This window comes from Mastigoproctus giganteus, chromosome 3 (genome assembly GCF_048544385.1).
Source record: "Mastigoproctus giganteus isolate SK-2022 chromosome 3, ASM4854438v1, whole genome shotgun sequence".
NCBI classification, from domain to species: domain Eukaryota; kingdom Metazoa; phylum Arthropoda; class Arachnida; order Uropygi; family Thelyphonidae; genus Mastigoproctus; species Mastigoproctus giganteus.
In genome coordinates this window covers 84,273,639-84,291,618 of record NC_143577.1, presented here as the reverse complement: position 1 = coordinate 84,291,618, position 17,980 = coordinate 84,273,639, and the positions used below count along the sequence as shown (strand labels likewise).

Sequence of the window (17,980 nt, the reverse complement as noted above, 5' to 3'; positions counted from 1 at the left end):
AACTCCACCCATCCAGCAGTTTTCTGACCCGCCTATTCAGCAAATATTCTTGCGCCCTTTCTTTTTAAGTGTATCCCATCCCTGTAAAAACATTCTCTCCTGTTAGCAAGCGCAGACCACGCTGAAAAAAAATTCTACCCCCATGAGCCTTGCACAATCTCTCCTGGGCCAAATTTATTGACAAGGCTCTCATCATATACTCTCTCTCCTATTATGTCTGGGCAGAATAGCAAACACTTTCAAATTTAACTCACGACTTTTTTTCGACATTCACCTGTACTTGCTAAGTAAGTCTGCAGATCTACTCTTGTCATTAGTGTCAACATGTACAACAATATCACCCTTAAAATATGATATCTGCTCTAAAACATCATCTACTTTTGCCCCTGGCAGACATACCCTCATCCTGTTTCATTCATCCTTTTTGTACAATATATTTCCTGTTTCCTGACAATAGAGTCACCAACAATAACTAGCTTCTGTGGGACCAGCGCATTCTGCCCTGAAGATTGCTACTGTGTTGCCTGATACACAAGAGTGAATTCTGGCCTTGAGTTGGCCAGCTGAGCTTGATGGGTCCCCCCATTTTATTTCATTCGAGGGCATCTACCTCCGAAAGAAACAATCACCCCGTTAAAAGCATGCTATAGGCACAGAATATAAACTAACAAGCAAATCACAGATCATTTTGCTGAGGAGGTTGGTTATTAGACTAAAAGAATATTTAATAAATATACTCAGTCTCTTTGTTGAATAAACATTTTTACACAATTTGTTTCTTATTTGTTAAAAAAAACTGCATTTTAATGTTCAGTGGTCTGACAGCATTACATTTTAATTTACTTAGCACAGTGATGCCTCCCTTAATGGACATTCTTGTGGACACTCAGGCTTGGGTCTTGGTCAGAAATATTATAAATTAGATGTGAGATGACCTCTCTGAAATGGACAGTTTCTAATACTGATGCAGACACTTTAATAAATGTCATTTTGGTATTTTCAAGACATTTTCAAGGGTAACTTGATATACATATCAACAGGCATTTGCAACGAAAGTGAGTGAAGGACATGGGCAATACAGTAATATTAATTAGACTTGTTTTTGCCATGGATTATTCATGGAACAGATGGCACAATATGTAACCACTGCTGGTAAAGAATTTTTACAAACCTATTTGGGTTGTAAAATGCAGTTACAGTGGTGTGCATCACTTAATAAAGCAGTAAAATTTCCCAAATGAGAAATAATTTAGTTGTTTTTTTTTTTTTTTTTTTTAATTCTGCAAAAAGAGCACTGTGGCAAATCTGTGAATGGGATTTAGTTTTTATATAAACATACAAACAAAATAATGTTGGAATAGAGTTCTTATTAACACATTTCTTTGAGAAAAAAAAAAAAACCTTTACCAACAGACTACAGATAAATTTTGATCAGTAAACTATGCGATCTTTCTGCATCCCCAAATCTCCTTTACAAAACTAAAATATTATTGTGTGAATAGGTTACATGACACAAATCTGAAACCACTCCCACGTGAAAGAGAACATCTTTAAGTTTTTATTCACCAACCGAAAATGTGTGCTCTACAGTAGATGGCAGAATTGCAAAACTATAATCATGATAGAATTTACTAACCCTGTGAAGGTACAGTATGAACATGTATTTTTGTTCAAGGAGCTATAGTATGCCACTGTTCTTATGCTTAAATTTCAAACACAGTTTAAAAGATAGCCACCAAGTAGATCTACAGTTCTGCAATAGTAAAGAAAATTCATAAAGGATACCTGTTTGTGAAATCATCCTGTAGAGGTGACATCCTGGCTTCCTTTTAAGTTTGTGAGGGCACAGTGGAGCTGGTTTGAGGACGTTTTATACAAAGCCCAGAGAAATCCCTATGATGTGTCAGTCATGAGCTTAACACGTCAAGGTCAACAGTGTGTAACATGTTGTGTCACCATCTGAAGATGACACCGTATAAGTTGCAGCTCACACAGAAGCCACTGATTGACAGCAAAACCAAGATTATGGAATTTTGTTAGTAAATTCTCCATGATTACAGTTTTGTGATTATGCTGTCATCTACTGCAGTACACACATTTTCTGATTGGTGAATAAAAACTTGATCATAACTTATAACACTTGGAAGTGATTTCAGATTTATATTATGTACCTATTCACACAATAATGCTTTAGTTTTTTAAAGGAAGTTTGTGGAAAACCTGTACATTCAACACTCCTGTATATTCAATAAAAATGCTAAGTGATGCTTGATATTACTTTCATAACTGTTTTAACAAAAGTGATATCCAGCTTTTTGATTGAGGGACAATGATAATTTTCCTATGCTGTCACACACCGCTTTCACTTGAAAGTGAGATATGGCAGTTGGTTAAGAAGAAAAAGTTACATAAGAAGTTTGTTCACATATGCAGATTTTCCCTTGGAATACAGGTTGTAATTTTTCTAGTCATTACACTGACTGCATGCAATTTTTTAAGAAATGAAATTTCTTGCTGTTTATGGCAAGGCTGTATCTAGAAATTTAAAAGGGAGGGGATTGACCCATTAAAAGGGGACATATATCATTCATATTAAAAATTCTTCGGGAACCAAAACAATAAATATGAAATAAACTACTAAGTGATTTTATTATACATAATGATAATGAAATGCTGACAACAAAGCCATTTAAATTCATTTTTACTAAAAGTTGGATTATTTATTAAAAGTTAATTAATTGAAACACATTAAAGTGATATTCAATAAAAAAAAAATGCTCTGAGTAAACAACCAGTTATGGTGAATTTCATTTTTCTGAATTAATGAAACTGGCTACTGACACTTTCTATAGTAAACACTTTCTTTTAAATGCAAAGTGAACACTTCCCTAATGTAGACACTTTCTTCTGAGTGCAAAGCAAACACTTTACTATAGTAGACACTTTTTTCTAACCCAATGGTATCCACTTTAGAGAGGTTTCACTGTATTAGTATTGTCAACATGATGCAAGGAAGCAAAGCTTAAATAACACCAGCCCAAAATTATGCACTTTATTTGTCCATTTCTTCCAATAATATGTATGTTAAAACATTCAAAGAAGGTGAACATACATGGGTATGTATGTTCACCTTTAAATTTATTCAAACTACCCACTTCCACAACACCAGGTGGAAGTTTATTCCAATAAACTTCCACCTGGTGTTGTGGTTGAATGAAATTTTTGCATATCTATTCTGCAACTATCCTTTTTCAATTTATGTCCCCTTGCATATGTCATCTGAGAAAGAGTAAAGATACTATCAGCATTTAGTTTACTTAAACTGTGGATAAGAGCAGCTCATTTTCATCAAAGCACAATTCAAAATACAGCAGTCTAAAGGACTAGTAATGTCTAATTACTCTAGCAGCAGCAATCGAACACTAACTGCAAATAGTTGACATGAGGTGTTTACCATAGAACTAATAAATTTGTACAGGAAGGTTGAAAACTTCACATGGGAGAAATGGGTATAAATGGTAGGTTTCACATTGTAAGCTTGGATTTCGGTGGATATAATGGCAATTTGCACACACTGGAAGATTTATCAAGCCATTCATACTGAATACTTCATTTGAATTATAAGTTAATGACATTTAATACTAAATACAGCCAAACTGAGAGTAAAGTGGAGGAGAAATTGTTGAAGTTAAACATAAAAAAGCCACCTGGGGTGGATGGGATCTATCCAGTTATATTAAAGGAGACAGCAAAGGAAGTGAGCAAGCCCTTAGCCATAATTATGAGAGCTTCCTTGAACTCAGGGGGAGGTTCCCATGAACTGGAGAAGTGCAAATGTGACCCCAATTCACAAAGGAGGATCAAAGGGTGATACAAGTAATTACAGACCTGTTAGTTTAACTTGTGTTCAAGGGAAATTAATGGAGGCACTGGTTAAGGAAGCACTGCAGGATCATCTAGACAAGACTGCAGTTATAGTTCAGACACAGAATAGGTTTGTTAAGAGGAAGTCTTGTCTGACCAATTTGATTAGGTACTATGATGTGGTCACAAAGCAACTGCAATTCAAAGGTGTTGCAATTCAAAATGACTGATTCTAAAGAATAATGTATATTTATATAATAATGTTTCACATTAAATTTTGAAGAAAATGGCTTGAGAAAGACAAAATTTTGCATCAGTTTTTAAAAATAAAACATTATACGTCCACAACATTACAATGATTTACATAGACTCCCAAAAAAGATTACAACCAAAAAAAAAAAAAAAAATTGCAAGTGCAACTGAATCTCAAGGTGATATTGCTAACTTTTTCAATCAAGGAGGCCTGGTACCAGCCTAAGGATAAATATGTGTATCGGACATTCTCCTGAGAAGTTCTAGCATGTATGTTTGAGTCAATTGATGACAATGATGACAAAACAACGCTGCTGTAGCTCGATCATGATAATTCATGTCCCGCACACTGCCCTGTAGCTAGAGAGCTACTAAAACAACACTTCTGTAGTACCATATCCTTTCTACTTCCCTCATTTGGACCCCTTATACTCAAATTAAAGAAGAATATTTGAACACAGAGAACACATTGCTGAAAAACAACAAAAATACCAGTAAGCATTCCAAAAGAAGAGCTCCAATTATGCTTCAATAGTTTCTTTGACAAAAGCCCACACAGAAAAACCCCCACTGTCATAAATGATCACAAGAAAAATACCCACATGGAACATTGCTCACACGGATAAATGCTCACATTATTTTTAGTTTACAAAAAACAAATTATTTCATATTTCAAAATGCAACAAAACGTTGAATTTATATATTTTATTTCTACTTCTATACGATGTATTTTAATATAACTTTTGATATAAAACTTTTGATTTTAATATAAAATAGATTGGATGTAAGTGTTTGTAAGGGAAATTACAGGAAATAAAATGCTCTGGTTTTATTGCAACAAAAGCCTTTTATTTTATTTATAAAAATAAATTATTTTTTCTCTGTCTTACAAAGTGAACAGAACACTTTTTTTTGGTTTTTTATCAACAAAAACTAATTCAGACATATTTCAGTGATTTATTTATTTGTTAAGGATTTGAATAGAATTTTATTTACTGTAATTTAGCCAATCTCTGCAAGTATTTCAGTTTGTCTTCTACCTGCTCATATTTCTGCACAAAAGTGTGGCAACCAAGTGCATCATATCTTCTCTTTTTCACCTCTAGACAGACCTGCCTGTGCATTAGCCAATGTCAATCTGTGGCAAGCCAAGTCCCTCTTCAGTCCATCGAACAAAGGCCACATGGTGGGATGACTGTAGTGGAATAGGGAATTAAGTGCATTGTGAAATTCCACACAACAGTTTGTAGTTTTAGGCGACCGTTCAAGAGCTGCATCATGATGATTCCATATTCTTATTGGAAACTGGGGATCTCTACCTGCTGCACCCTCAATTGTCATTGAGTTATGAAGACAAAAGATGGCAACATAGTACAACAACCAACCAAACGTTGTCATGATTCCTGTCCCCAAAAAGCAGAAGGCAACATTGCCAGAAGAAAAATGAGGCAATACATGAGAGTAATTAGTTCTACTCCTTGCAATGTGATGGGGATTGTGTTGTCAGAGTTGAGTAACGATGTACTTGCCCATATCCCCAAACAACCAATCATCCCTTGCTAGAAATCTTCTCAATCACACACAGAAAAGATGGTCATTTGCCTAATCCAACAACAATGAATTTTAACATTCCTGAGAAGTACCATCAACTGATACTTCATGATTCAGGTGTGGATGATCCAGACAGAATTCTGGTTTTAGGAAATAAAGAACTCTTGGTTCTTGAATTGGACAACAATACAATTTATGGAGACAGCACCTTTGATAAAGTTCCAAATATGTTTTACCAACTATATACATGGCATGCCAAGGTGGGTAACTCATATCCGCCATGTATTTACATTTTGTTACAGAACAATAACTTGGATTCTTATAATAGAATGTTTGAAATTATGAAACTGTTGATTCCAAATCTGGTACCTCAAAAGGTTTTATGGATTTTGAGAAGGCTTGCATGAATGCAGTGAGGATTGCCTTTCCACACGCTGAGGTCAAAGGGTGCTATTTCCATCTATGTCAGAGTCTCATCAGAAAACTCAGCAATGTTGGCTTGAAGACTTAATTTGAAACTGATATAAATATAAAACTCAAGTTGAAGTCTCTTGCTGCATTAACCTTTGTCCCAGTCCATGATGTGAGGAGTGTTGTTGTTGTTGTTATTTGGTTTTTAGGAGCATTAGCAACTAAGGCCATATTGCTCCAGGATATGCGGTGGTCATTCCCTGACCTTTCCGCATCCTCCGTATTTGGTGGTGACGGGCTCGAACCCCGGTCTAATCAAGAAGCGTGTGCTACGCACTGCTGCTCCTTCCCACCTGGCTACGGAGGCGCCGTGTGAGGAGTGTCTCTGATCAGGTTGCTGCCACATTACCAGACAAAGATAGCTATAATGAGGTGCCCATGTACTTCTTTTCCACATACATTGAGGGTGCAACAGGTAGAGATCTTCAGTTCCCAATAAGAATGTGGAATCATCATGATGCAGCTCTTGAATGGTTGCCTAAAACTACAAATTGCTGTGAGGGATTTCACAAAGCACTTAATTCCCTATTCCACTGCAGTCATCCCAGCGTGTGGTTTTTGTTTGATGGACTGAAGAGGGACCTGGCTTCCCACAGACTGATACTGGCTAATGCAAAGGAAGGTTGTCTAGAGGCGAAAAAGAGAAGATATGATGCACTGCATAATTTACTTGCCACTTTTGTGTAGGAATATGAGCAGGTAGAAGACAAATTGAAATACTTGCAGAGATTGGCTAAATTACAGTAAATAAAATTCTATTCAAATCCTTGACAAATAAATATATCACTGAAATATGTCCAAATTGGTTGTTTGTTGATAAAATACCAAAAAGTGTTGTCCGTTCACTTTGTAAGACAGAGAAAAAATAATTTATTTTTATAAATAAAATAAAAGGCTTTCATTGCAATAAAACCAGAGCATTTTGTTTCCTGTACTTTCCCTTAAAAACACATACATCCAAATATTCAATTTTATATTAAAATCAAAAGTTATATTAAAATACATTTTATATAATATTGGTGTAAATACACCATAGAAAACTCTTAAACGAAAAAACTACGTTTGTAGTTTGAAGGGGCCTGTCATGTCTGCAATACCAGGGTGCCTGCCCACCCACCGACGAAGGGCCAGCAAGCCTTGAAACGGTGCTGTCTGGGTGGTGGTGCCCACCGAGCATAAGTAACAACAGTCTTCTCTTTTAGTGAAGCATTACTTATTCGAGGCAGTGCAATACATGGCAACTCGTTGTGAAAGGAGGAGCACAATATGAGATACAGATAAAATGATGCCCCTTCAAACTACAAATGTAGTTTTTTTGTTTAAGAGTTTTCTATGGTGTATTTACACCAATATTATATAGAATACTTACACTCTTAACCATATGATGCTTTATTGCATCAATCTTCATTTATACATTAAAATGTATAAATAAAATGTATAAATAAAAATGTATAAATGTAAAAATAAAATATATAAATTCAACGTTTTGTTGCATTTCGAAATATGAAATAATTTGTTTTTTTGTAAACTAAAAATAATGTGAGCATTCTTCTGTGTGAGTATTTTTCTATGTGAGCATTTATCCACGTGAGCAATTTTCCGTCTGGGTATTATATCTGGTCACCACTTCAATAAGTATGCTTCAGTCAGAATCACTGAAATACTTAAGCGGCGGAATTACTTAACAAGTAGAGGTCACTGTTGAAAAAAAGCCGTGAATTAGGTTTGAATTTGAAAGTGTCTGCAATTCTGCCCAGACACGATAAAAGGGAGTATATAATGAGAGCCCTGTTGATCAATTCGGCCCTGGAAAGACTGTGCAAGGCTCAAGGGGTAGAATTTTTTTTCAGCCTGGTCTGTCCTTGTTAACAGGAGAGACTGCTTCTACAGGGATGGGATACACTTAAATAGAAAGGGTGCAAGAATGTTTGCTGATGCTATCGAGGCAGTGTTAGGTGGGTCGGAAAACTGCTAGATTGGGAGGATAAAAGGACTAACAGATGAACAGTAGCCACTGGCAGAGATGAAAGTGATTCTTGCATTGCTTCTATTGGAATGAGCAGCAGCCTGGAAAATAAGATGCAGGATATTTCAGAGACTGCTGGGAATCATTGAGGTACAAGTAAACACATGGGTTGTGTTAGGGTAGCTAAGAAACAACACAGGTGCATGTATGCTTGCGTGTACACCAATGCTAGGAGTGTAGTAAATAAATTTGATGAATTTGAGGTATTGCTCAAAACATCAAAGGCAGATATTGTTGGGATTTCAGAGACATGGTGTCACACAGATATAAGGAATGCGGAACTGGAATTTGGGGAGTACAATGTCTACAGAAAGGATAGACAGGATAGGAAGAGAGGAGGGGTTATGCTATTAGTTAAGAAACACAAAAATCCAAGGAAGTGAAGCCAGTCGACATCGCTCGACAGTGAGTGTCGAGTCAGTTTGGTGTGACATAAGCATTGGAAAATCAAAATTGAGAGTAGGAGTGTGCTATAGGCATAATGACTCTGATGAGTATAATAAGAAACTGTACAGGGAAATAGAGTGGGCCAGTAAATCAGAGAGACTTATAATGGGAGATTTTAATTTCTCCAATATTGACTGGAATTTGGGGGCTGGTCACTCACACACTAGCAAGGCTTTTGTGGATTTATTGAATGATTGTTTTCTACATCAGCATGCTCGGGAGGCAACTAGAGGGAGTAATACTCTTGATTTGATTATCAGTAGTGATTCTTCATGCATTAAGAATCTGCAGTTAAATGAACCACTAGGTGGCAGTGATCACAGTGTGCTGAAGTGCAATTTACTCAAAGAGGTAACTACCATTAGGGGTAAAGGGAAGGATTATTGCTTTCATAAAGGCGACTACGATGGACTGAGACAGTATTTAAATTCTATACAGTGGGACCAACTGATGATGTTACCAACAGCAGATTCAAAATGGGAAGCATTCAAAGAACTTATCTTGGAAGGCTACTAGGCTTTACATACCAACTAAGAAATATTGTTCAAGGTTTAGGCCTAAATGGATGTCAGATGAACTAATGAGACATATAGCAGAGAAGAAAAATGCATAGGATACATACAAATTAACACGTGACACAGAAGCCTATGATAGATACAAGTTGATCTGTAACCAAGTTACAAAGGAGGTTAGGCAGGCGAAGACAGATTACGAGATATCTTTAGCAAGGGATGCAAAGAAAAACAGCAAAGAGTACTTTACTTATGTAAACTCTAGAAGGAAGGGGATGAATCAGATTGGTCCACTTGATATCGATAAGTCAACTGTTGATGATCCTGCTCAGGTAGCTAACAAACTAAATGAATATTTTGCATCGACATTCACACATGAGGAGTTATTCAGCGAGGGGAATGCCAGAGGTGTATTCAACTCTGGCAGTAAGCTAGAGAATCTTGCAATAACTGAGAGTAAAGTGGAGGAGAAATTGTTGAAGATAAACACAAGAAAGGCACCTGGGGTTGATGGGATCTATCCAGTCATATTAAAGGAGGCAGCAAAGGAAGTAAGCAAACCCTTAGCCATAATTATGAGAGCTTCCTTGGACTCAGGGGAGGTACCCATGGACTGCAGATGTGCAAATGTGACCCCAATTCACAAAGGAGGATCAAAGGCTCACACAAGTAATTATAGACCTGTGAGTTTAACTTCTGTTCCCGGAAAATTAATGGAGGCACTGGTTAAAGAAGCACTGCAGGATCATCTAGACAAGACTTCAGTTATAGCTCGGACACAGCATGGTTTTGTTAAGGGGAAGTCTTGCCTGACCAATTTGATTGGATACTATGATGCAGTCACAAAAGAACTGGATGCAGGGAATAACTTTGATACTATATACTTGGATCTTAGAAAGGCTTTTGATACTGCTGCACATGGAAGACTGCTGCACAAATTGGAGCAGTGTGGCATTGGAGGCAAATTGCTGCTATGGATAAAGGGATGGTTGAGGGGGAGAAGACAGAGGGTGGTAATCAATGGACACTGCTCATCGTGGACTAATGTTATTATTGGAGTCCCTCAGGGTTCAGTATTGGGTCCATTATTGTTTTCTGTATTTATAAATGATACTGATGATGGTATATCAAGCTTAATGTCCAAGTTTGGAGACGATACGAAGGTTGGCAGGGTTGTCAAGGTCACTACTGACATTATGCTGCTGCAACAGGATCTGGAAAGGTTGAGCAAATGGGCTGAGAGGTGGCAAATGAAGTTTAACATTGACAAATGTAAAGTACTACACATGGGAAACAGCAACCCCAGAGCAACGTATCAACTCTGTGGTACTATACTGACAGTGGTAGAGAATGAAAGGGACCTGGGGGGGGGGGGGTGGTTGTGCAGGCAGATATGAAGTTTTCTGAGTAGTGCAGACGGGCTGCAAGAGTAGCTCATGGTGTATTGTTAATGATATATAGCAATTTTTCTAGCAGGCATAAGGAGGTGATTATTCTCTTGTATAAGGCAATGGTCAGACCACACCTAGAGTACTGTATACAGGTCTGGAGGCCTCATTTCAAGAAGGATGTAGGGCTGCTGGAACGAGTACAGAGAAAGGAACAAAGGGGGTGCTCTTACGAAGAAAGGCTTAAGTTTTGCAAATTACAGTGTCAGAAGACTAGGCACCAGTGAGGTGATCTGATAGAGGTGTATAAAGCCTTGTATGGTTTGAGCATGCTCAATGCTGATGGGATTCTTCCTCTTGCTCAGAATTATCACCTGAGAGGGCATAAATTCAAATTGAGGAAAGACAGATGTAGGATAGACGTGCGGAAATTTGCCTTTAGCCAGCGGGTGGTTGGTTGATGGAACAGACTTCCATCCCTTGTAGTGGAAGTTGATAGCCTAAATAAGTTTAAGGCTCAGCTGGACAGGTATTTCGAACGAACAGAGGGGTGAAGTGGAAGTGGTTATTTTTTATTTATTTATTTATTTTTTTTTTGGCTGATGCTGCATAAGCTTGCTTTCTTGCATCAAATGCCTCTACTAATGCTAATGCTAATAAAATTATCATTCACAAGGAGGTGTATTACAATGGTCACAGGTTGGAGGTTATATTTGTTATCGAATCAGTCTTAAAAATTTCTGAGAGGTCTTTATAAATTAAAATCAATGTAATTATAACAAAAAATACTCACCTGATTGATCAAGATGAACTTTTGCCACAGCTTTTTCAACATCATCTGTCACAAGTTCTACATTAAACATGCAGTGGTTTACAATATCATCCCTGTTAATCTTTCTTAGGGATTTTTCCAAAGCATTTCCTGTTATGAGGTGAAACCAATGATAATATAAAATTTATAAATTAAAAATATGAATAACTAAAACAGAAATGCAGTTTTATGAGAATGTTAATTAGTACTCTTATACCATCTTTGAATAAATAATAACAAGTTTAAGCTACTTTGTTAACTATATCTGACATGATGCTTAATATTATGGATTGATGTGCTTTAAGATCAGAACATTTAATTTTTAAGAGTGATGGAAATGGTAAGAAAGGTTTGGAGTGGTAACAAAAATAATATCAAGATTGTAAGATAATCTTCATGAACAGCAGTTTTAGAATTTTGAAGTGCAGATTAACATATATTTAATGTCAGCAGTGAGCAACTGGGCTTCCAACTAATACACAGGTTTCCACTTGAATAGCACACTTTTCGTATTGCACATTTCATCCCTCATATTATCGAACAGGTAGAAGTCAGGTGATAAATCAGCAGAATGCAATTATGCCAAACTTACAAATTGTCATACATATCTCCCTGAAATACTGGCAGCAAAAAATTAGCTCCTGTCTCTTTTTCTTTGAGAATGGAAGTTCCTCATGTATCTTCATCTGATCCATTACTATTCATTAAGTATGTTAACACTAAAGACTTTCAAAACTTGCTTTTTTTTTTGTTTTTTAAACCATTTAAAAACTACCCTTTTTTATCATAGTATCACTTCTATAAACTGTAATTAGTGCCCCAAAGCACTCACTGAAGTTTTTCAGTGAGTACTTTGGGCTCTGTAGGATGCCTCCTGTTGACTGCTCAATGTATTAGGGTGTGTATGATGAAGAAACAGCCAACTACAGTCTGTCCCCAACATACATAAGACATACATTCCAGGACTTCTTATGTAAGTTGATTTTAACGTAACTTGGGAATGACTTATAAAATATTGCTATTATATCCCTGATATGCCAAAATTACAAAAACCACATAATATCCTCAGAAGAATGAAGAAAAATAGTTATATACCACAACAATTAAAAACTTTATCTGGGGACAGTAGTGAATTAACTGGAGTAGCACACAAGAAGAGGACACATAAAAGGAAGAAAAAACACGTTTATTGTACTGTAAAAACTGATATGTATTTCGTATGCTGTGTAGGCTTTATAAGCTACTAAGGGAATCAAAACTAAAGTGTGCATATTTAAGAAAGTTGGTCTAAACCACACAATGAATCAAAGTCACTTCAGGAGATGAACTGAAAGCACTTGAGGTGATGAATTGATAAAATACAAATGAAATACACTAAAAGATTTTCCATTTTATGTTTAGGGCAGACTAAAAATTGTCCATTCTTAGCATAAGATGGATTGTATATATATAAAGAGACAACATTACCTGTAGCTTTTGTATTTGCTCGCTGCATCCACAAGCGAAGCATTATTAATGCCTGCTCACTTGTGTTGTCGGGACAATCTTCTTCAATAGCTTTAATATCAGATTCTGAAATATCTAGCTGCAGTGCTAAGGCCACCCAATCCTTGTCTAGCTCTAGAGCAATATCTGAGAGGCGCAAGTCGGCACGGTGGATCAAGTCTGGCTTCACTAGTAAAGGATTTTTTAAAAATATTGTTTTACGATTACAAAGAGAAAATTTAAAGTTCATTATTTTCTAAATTTCATTCATTTATTTTAATTTTATTATCTTTATTTCAAAAAGGCTTTATGAACTTTAAAAATCTGATGAAAATAAGCTTCTATAAGCTTCAATTAACACTCACATACATTCAAATCAGGTGATAAAGTAATTGCTAACTACAGTATACTACTCATATGGCATATTTGTAAAGTATAAAAAAGAATTCATGAAATATTAGAATTTCTGGTAATGAATTTTGCTGTTTTGTAACAGAAACTGTTTCTGAGACTACTGCAGAAATAAAACACAAAAAATAACATTAATTATATCACAAATTTAATGCAGCAAATTAGCATGTGGTATCTTACACACTGGGGTATAACCAGTTTGTTTCTACAGCAGTCTAGACTGTCACTATGTTGCTGTATCAGCTAGTTACAATATATGATACTGAAAAATTTATTAAGCAACCTAATATTTTGTGTTTGTGTCCACTTTTCTGCATAATATTTATTTTATCTAGCTAATGTTTTATTTAATAAAATAATAGCTAGATAAAATATAAAATAAACAGAAGTGAGGTACAGAATCACTTTTTAAATTAACTGTTCAAAGTTAGAACAGCAAAATTATAAAATAGTAAATTTTATTTGGCCTTATTGAAATTATATGAAGTTGGAAGGACTGTCTTGTCCTTTTGCATGTTCCTGCACCCAGCAGTATTTAAACCAAATGGTTAATGCAACAGAACAAACATCATATAAATGAGAGTTACCATATTTCTGCACTACCTTTTTACACAAATGGCTGATCCGCCATTCATTTAGGAGGTGGGACACTGCTATAGCAGCCTGTTACAGGACTTGCTGACCCATCATCAGACAGCAGGCTATTTGTTTGAAAGACACACAATAATTGGAAAATTCACTGTGAAAGCAAAGTTTTTCCTGCTGCAAGTGATAAGACTATTGCATAACAAAACAGTTTAAATCTTGTTAGCAAAAATGAAATAGGTTACAGGAGACAGTAAACAATAATGGATTCTTCTTCTTCTAGTCACATAGTTCCCCGAGGAGCTGTTGTGGCTACCAACAAAATCCTCCAACTGCATCGATCCTATGCTATACGAGCAGCATCGCAAAATGTCACGCAGAAAAGTTCACTGATCCCATCCTTCCACCTAGTTGTAGGTCTTCCTTTAACAGCAGTTTTTGGAGTTGGTTTTGTTATGGTCTCTGTGGCATCAGATAATATGATGGTATTCCATTGCCTACCACATGGCCAATTTTGAAATTGGCTGACTTTAATCATGGGAAGGGTCATCACGCATCCCACGAGATGCTCTTAAAGAGGAAAGGTGACTACAGCAGGGCCCCACTTAGTGCAGAAGTCTGATTAAAACTGGTTTTCGCCTGGTTTCCAGAGGTCATCTATGTATATAAACGGATGTATATTATTCATGATATTCACCCCAGTAGTTATTATATCTAGAATCAATGAATTTATTCATAAGGTGACGCTATTATCCCTCTTCTTCCTTCTTCGATATCCAATTAATGTCCAATATTTCTAATTAATTATACTGAATATATTTTTAAATAATTTTCTCCCAAACAATAAAGAATGCAACGTTTCCTTACCATAAACATATTTACATGCTGATTCATACAGTCTTAACCCCCCCCCCCCCCCCCATGAATACATTTATGTTTTAAAATATTCATTCCCATATTTCAAATTTACACTCCTTTCATATGGCATTAACCACTGCATAGTCTTCTGTATTCATTGAATGTGCTAACCATTAAACAGTTATTTTAATCTTAGAGCCTAAATATTTACCACACAGATATAAAACATGTATCTAATGAATCCTCTGTACCTCCTCTTCTGTATGGTAAGATGTATTTTCAATTTTTTATGCTTCAACCACCAAACTTTAATATAACTGAGAGCATATTTTAACACAGCCACTACAGCAGTGCCACCCAATGATATACGATAATATGAAAAGAAATTTTTTGGATATTTTGTGTTCACTGTTTAACACAGGGACAAAAAGGAGTTAGAATGCTGCTGCAAAGTATTAGATGAATCTATCAATGATGCGTGCTCATTTGTGATTTCATTTTTAAATTGATGCAGAGTGCCGACACACAAATAACTTGAATAAAATCAATTTTGAGACTGACAAAAATGTCCATGCAGTTAGTACACTGTGTTATATGCCAGGCTTCAGATATATCCATCTAGATTCATACAATGTTCATGTGCAAGATTCTGCTACATATGGAATTTTGAATGCTCATCTGGTTTTACTAAATAATCAAATTAAAATAAAATCATAAAATAATCCACAGTAACACTCGCCTTTAGCAGTACAAATGCATTACTCCCCATTCAAGGAGATACACACCCACCAAAGAAAGAATGTCAGATTCACAATAAATGAAATGAAACAAAGACTGGAAACCCATGAGCACCACTTCTTCAGAGAACATTAGTACTTGTGAATTCTAAAAAGATCATATTTAGTCTATGACTGGCATTCAGCAAAGGTGCCTCCGTAGCCAGGTGGGCATGAGCAGCAGTGCATAGCACACGCTTCTTGATCAGACCGGGGTTCGAGCCCATGACCACCAAATACGGAGGATGCGGAAAGGTCAGGAAATGACCACCGCATATCCCCAAAGCAATATGGCCTTAGTTGCTAATGCTCCTAAAAACCAAATAACAACCAAAATAAAAAATGACAGTGGATGTTTTTATGCAATCCCAAAAAAAAATGGAAAGTAATGAATAGATCTCTCTATTTTAAATAAACAAACAAAAATGTTGCAAATGATGCAAATTTACATGTTGAGTGCCTCAATCGACAGTCTAAACCAAACAAAAATGTGTAAATAAATCTTGAAACTTAAATTGTAATAAACATAATTAACCTACCTGAGTCAATCAACTATAAAGTTCAGTAGGTAAATTAAATGACAGACTAAGTTAAAACATAATGAAGAAAATGAGGGGTTGTTACAAGCAGACAAACAAAAAATGAAATTGTGGGACAGAAAAACTACAAATCTAGGGGAGGGGTTGAACAAAAGAAAATGCAATGCATCATGCTACATTCATATCAAAGGTAATTTAATTACATTACACACACATATGGTTATGTCTTTGAGTATGGTAAAAAATAACACTAATTATATCATAAAATTAATGCAACAATAAGGTTTTAAATTGGTAAGGTGTAGTTCAGCTATATGAATAGAAAGACCTCCAAATACAAATTATAATAATATCATAAAAATAAAGTATCACTTCACTTGTCAATTGTTTGGAGAGGTTTCAGTTCAAGACCCTTTGATGACTGGAGAAATTTCTAAAGATCTTTTCAGTCATGGCTGTAGTTAGCCGACCACAAGCAGAGGGAGTAGGTTTTCCCCTTGTAAGTCATTCTGGGTTTTTTAGCCCACACAAAATGCAAATAAGCTGAAGAAATATACATGTACATAACACAATGGAACAATATGGTCTAAGTCATTGATGCTAGCGCCTCCGTAGCTAGGTGGGCAGGAGCAGAAGTGCGTAACACATGCTTCTTCATTAGACCGAGGTTTGAGCCCATGACCACCAAATACGGAGGATGCAGAAAGGTCGGAATGACCACTGCATATCCCTGGAGCAATATGGCCTTAGTTGCTAATGCTCCTAAAAAAACCAAAACACAACAACAACATCATTGATGCTCCTAAAAGTTAATAACAATAACACACCAATGAAAGGAAGAGTGCCATATCCAAAATAGCATTAGCATTAGCATTAGCATTAGTAGAGGCATTTGATGCAAGAAAGCAAGCTTATGCAGCATCAGCCAAAAAAAAAAAAAAAAAAAACCCACTTCCACTTCACCCCTCTGTTCGTTCAAAATACCTGTCCAGCTGAGCCTTAAACCTATTTAGGCTATCAACCTCCACCACAAGGGATGGCAGTCTGTTCCACCAACCAACCACCCGCTGGCTAAAGGCAAATTTCCGCACGTCTATCCTACATCTGTCTTTCCTCAATTTGAATTTATGCCCCCTCAGGTGATTTTTCTGAGCTAGAGGAAGAATCCCATCAGCATTGAGCATGCTTAAACCATTCAAGGCTTTATACACCTCTATCAGATCACCTCGCTGGTGCCTAGTCTCCAGACACTGTAATTTGCAAAACTTAAGCCTTTCTTCGTATGAGCACCCCTTTGTTCCATTCACTAATCTTGTTGCCCTTCTCTGTACTCGTTCCAGCAGCTCTACATCCTTCTTGAAATGAGGCCTCCAGACCTGTATACAGTACTCTAGGTGTGGCTTGACCATTGCCTTATACAATGGAATAATCACCTCCTTATCCCTGCTGGAAAAATTCCTGTATATCATTGACAATACTCCATGAGCTACTCTTGCAGCCCGTCTGCACTGCTCAGAGAACTTCATATCTGCCTGCACAATCACCCCCAAGTCCCTTTCATTCTCTACCACTGTCAGGTAGTACCACAGAGTTGATACGTTGCTCTGGGGTTGCTTTTTCCCATGTGTAGTACTTTACATTTGTCAATGTTAAACTTCATTTGCCACCTCTCAGCCCATCTGCTCAACCTTTCCAGATCCTGTTGCAGCAGCATAGTGTCAGTAGTGTCCTTGACAACCCTGCCAACCTTTGTATCATTTGCAAATTTGGACATTAAGCTTGATATACCATCATCAATATCATTTATAAATACAGAAAACAATAATGGACCCAACACTGAGCCCTGAGGGACTCCACTAATAACATTAGTCCACAATGAGCAGTGTCCATTGATTACCACTCTCTGTCTTCTCCCCCTCAACCACCCCTTTATCCATAGCAGCAATTTGCCTCCAATGTCACACTGCTCCAATTTGTGTAGCAGTCTTCCATGTGCAACAGTAT

General features: G+C 36.5%; 1 protein-coding gene across 1 annotated transcript in view; it reads right to left on the bottom strand.

Annotated features, from left to right (window-relative positions):
* LOC150088120 (uncharacterized) overlaps positions 1 to 17,980 on the bottom strand; it is a 1,786,788-nt gene that overhangs the window by 469,986 nt on the left and 1,298,822 nt on the right. Inside the window, exons 30-31 of the mRNA XM_090370030.1 lie at positions 12,790 to 12,996; positions 11,305 to 11,433 (exon numbers count right to left, since the gene is read on the bottom strand). Coding sequence (XP_090226156.1) covers positions 11,305 to 11,433; positions 12,790 to 12,996 — 336 coding nt within the window. The remainder of the gene's footprint in view (positions 1 to 11,304; positions 11,434 to 12,789; positions 12,997 to 17,980) is intronic.